At 52.4% G+C, this 3,046-nt stretch overlaps 2 protein-coding genes across 2 annotated transcripts; both read left to right on the top strand.

The window, feature by feature from the left end:
- Positions 1-254: 254 nt before the first annotated feature.
- Positions 255-755, top strand: IUM83_02846 (RxLR effector protein; the record flags this gene model as incomplete). The annotated part of the gene is made up of 1 exon (XM_067926797.1): positions 255-755. The coding sequence occupies one exon, from the start codon at positions 255-257 to the stop codon at positions 753-755; it is 501 nt and encodes a 166-aa protein (XP_067784263.1).
- A 571-nt stretch (positions 756-1,326) lies between these two features.
- Positions 1,327-2,443, top strand: IUM83_02845 (RNA polymerase-associated protein RTF1; the record flags this gene model as incomplete). The annotated part of the gene is made up of 2 exons (XM_067926796.1): positions 1,327-1,999; positions 2,193-2,443. 2 exons carry the CDS (start codon positions 1,327-1,329, stop codon positions 2,441-2,443), a joined length of 924 nt encoding a protein of 307 aa, XP_067784262.1.
- Positions 2,444-3,046: the final 603 nt, after the last annotated feature.

Below are 3,046 nucleotides of genomic sequence, written 5' to 3'. Positions count from 1 at the left end.
ATTTGTTCGAACCGAATATTATATAAGAACTTCCGAATTGTATGTAGTCGACAGTTCAAGCAGAGCCCAAGATACACAGACGGAATAATGGAGAATCCATATGGTTCACAGCGGGTGTGCTGGTATTGACGCCCTTGCCTACCTCTGGTAGTCAAGAGTGTTGACACCAATGACTGCTTTGTCATCCATTCTCGAATCGGCGTCCAAGTATCCATAACAGTTCATCACACGTACCTTTGTTGTTTCCCGGCACCATGCGTTTCAGTTTGTTCGTGGCTCTGGTGGTTGCTACATTTGCCGTAAGTTGCTTCGACATCGTAAGCGCCAAGGAAGCCGTCGTGATCAAGCCGCTTGCGGAAGTGAATTGGCAAAATGCGTTCACGAAGGTGAAGGCTGTCAATGCCTTTGAAAAAGCGGGAAAAGTCAGGGGCGAGGCAAAAGCGGCGGCTGCCGCCGCTAAACTGAATGCTCAAAAGAACTGGGACACCGTCGTTACGAAACTCAAGGCCGGAGGACAGTTCAAACCGCTGGACCCATCTAAAAAGGAGTGGCAAACTGCTTTCGTGAAGGTAAAGCAAGCTGGCCTGCTCAAAGGCGCTACACAGTCGCAGGTTATGAAGGTCACGGAAGACGCTGCGCAAGCGCTGACGAAGAACCCCAGCAAGTGGCGTTACGTCAAGAAGGCCCTGGAGATTACGCTTGGTGCTGTACTCGCGGCTCTCATTTACGTTGGTCTAAAGTCGATGTTTTCTTAGAGATCGCCGACGTCGATCAGGCCAGTGGCCTCACAACTAAGCTTCTACAGTTAACTACTAACACAAATAGAGGTTCTCTGACCCACCCGTGGGAACTAAGCATCAAACAATACGTACTAATGATAAGCAATGGTTCGCCTGCTTTGGTTTTAAATGGATCGCTGTTTATACTAGTACTAGTTGAGGCTTTCTGTTTCTCTCCGAGACCACTGCAGTTACCGTAGTGTTTCGGCCACCCCCACCAAACAGGAAGGAAAGGCGACCAGGATACCGATTGATTCCGAATTAACCGAGCTCGATCAGCACGCTACTGTGCTGCCTTATTGACTATGGTACCGTTTGTACAACATTTACATTTCTCCTCAAAGGCTTGCAACGTAAAGCCGTCAAACTTCTTGAATGTGCGCGGAGAGCACATTTGCTTGCAACGCAACTCAGCTTGTAGCACTGTGAATTGCTGCCCATCTAATGTGTTATGTCTATGATTGCTCAGTGAAGGTCGTTCCATTCTAACTCCCCAGGGGCCTGGCGCAGTTTAGATAAGATGCAGTAACATGAGCAGGAGGAGGAGCTGCCGTCCACGTGGCGCGGCGGCCGCAGTCGCGAGATCGACCGCCGCAAGGAGGCGCTGCACAACCTCAAGGCCAACAAGTCGAGCGACAAGAGCCGCTCCATTCTCAGCAACAGATTCGGAGACGACGACAGCTCCGAGGAGGAAGGGGGCAGCAGGAGCGGCCGCGACCTGGCGGAGAAAAGGCGACGACGCAGGGAGCTGCAGCGCGGAGGCACTGGGCGACGCCGCAGTCATGGAGATGACGACGACGACTACAGCGACGAGGACAGCGATGGACGCAAACCCAAGGCGAAGGTGGCGGCGGCCGATTTGGCGGCGGCCAAAACGACAGAAGATGAGGAGATGGCGGCTGCCATCCGCCCAGAGGAAAATGTGCCGGTGAACTGGGACCAAGCCAACCATTACCTGCTGAAGAGGAGGACGTTCTTTGAGAAACACTTTTTCGAGCCATTCTTCCCGCAGCTTGTGCGTGGTGTGTACGTCCGTGTTCCGATCGAGATGGTGGACGGGGAAATGGTCTACCGCTTCTGCGAGGTTGTGAACGTCTGCAAACTGGCGCGTAGTTACACATTCTGCGGAGAGACGACTAATACAGGCATCATTTGCGCGTTTGGCAAGAGCAAGCGCGAGTGGAAGCTTAACGGAGTCTCAGGCCACTCGCTTCGTGAGCGTGAGTTCTTGTTGTGGCGAGCAGCGATGAACAAGGAGCGCCTGCACTTCCCCACGCATCATGAGGTGAAGCTCCTGTTCTCGAAGAGGGAAAAAAAATGATCACACAGCACAACTACACAGAAGTAGAAGTGGATGAGATGGTGAGGCGCAAGCAAGCCGTTGATCTGTCCGAAGTATCGTTGGGTGTGTAGCGAGTGCATCTGGAGCGCGATCTTCGCGCAGTCCAGGACATGAAGAACTTGAGAAGGCTGTCGTACTCGAAGAGCGGCTCCAAAAGCTGCTAGCCAAGAACGAGGAACGCAAGAAACACAATTCAGATGATGTGCTCCGTATTAACGAGATCAATCGTCGAAACCGCGAAGCCAACATCCAGCAGGACCTTCACGCGCAGGAGCTCAACGATGCAATGAACCAGAAGATGACATGTGCCGAGCGTCTGTAGTTCGTGCCCAAGCTCAAGGAACGTGAGGGTCAGGTAGAGTTTATTGGTGCCACCCCAACGAACGTACAGGAGATGGCCAACGCTACCATTCGTATCAAGGACAACAACGGTTCATGGGTGACACTGCGGTCACCTGGTGAGATCTCCGTCGGTTCCAATCAGATCAAGTTTGGTGGCGTCGCCATCGACTATTCCTACGCACGAGAGGATGGGTACATACCTACTCATAGCAGCAAACAGCGCATACAATCGGCCACTCCACTTCGTTCGCATGGATGGAGTGTCCGTTGTGGAAGGGCACGGAGCCTTCGAAAGGAATCTGATCGGCGGATGCTCATGGAAACCGGTGCTAGTACCTCGTTGCGTGTGGCCAAACATTCACCAAACATGAAGCGAGCAATTCGATCCCCCATAGCAAAATGAAGTTCTATTGCACTATGCAAGTCGCACGAGCTGGTTCGAGTCAACAAAAAGAGCGAGGTGTGCGATGCAGCGGGCCTGTCACCTGTTGGTTTGATCCGTAGTGCTACACTGTACTCCAAGCAACAGTAGTGACTCCAACGTCAACAATACTTCAGCATTTCTACGACAGTTTCGACTCCC

Source organism: Phytophthora cinnamomi (assembly GCF_018691715.1).
Source record: "Phytophthora cinnamomi strain GKB4 chromosome Unknown Contig92, whole genome shotgun sequence".
Lineage (NCBI taxonomy): Eukaryota > Oomycota > Peronosporomycetes > Peronosporales > Peronosporaceae > Phytophthora > Phytophthora cinnamomi.
The sequence above is the reverse complement of the archived record's forward strand: the minus strand, read 5'-3'. Positions and strand labels throughout refer to the sequence as shown.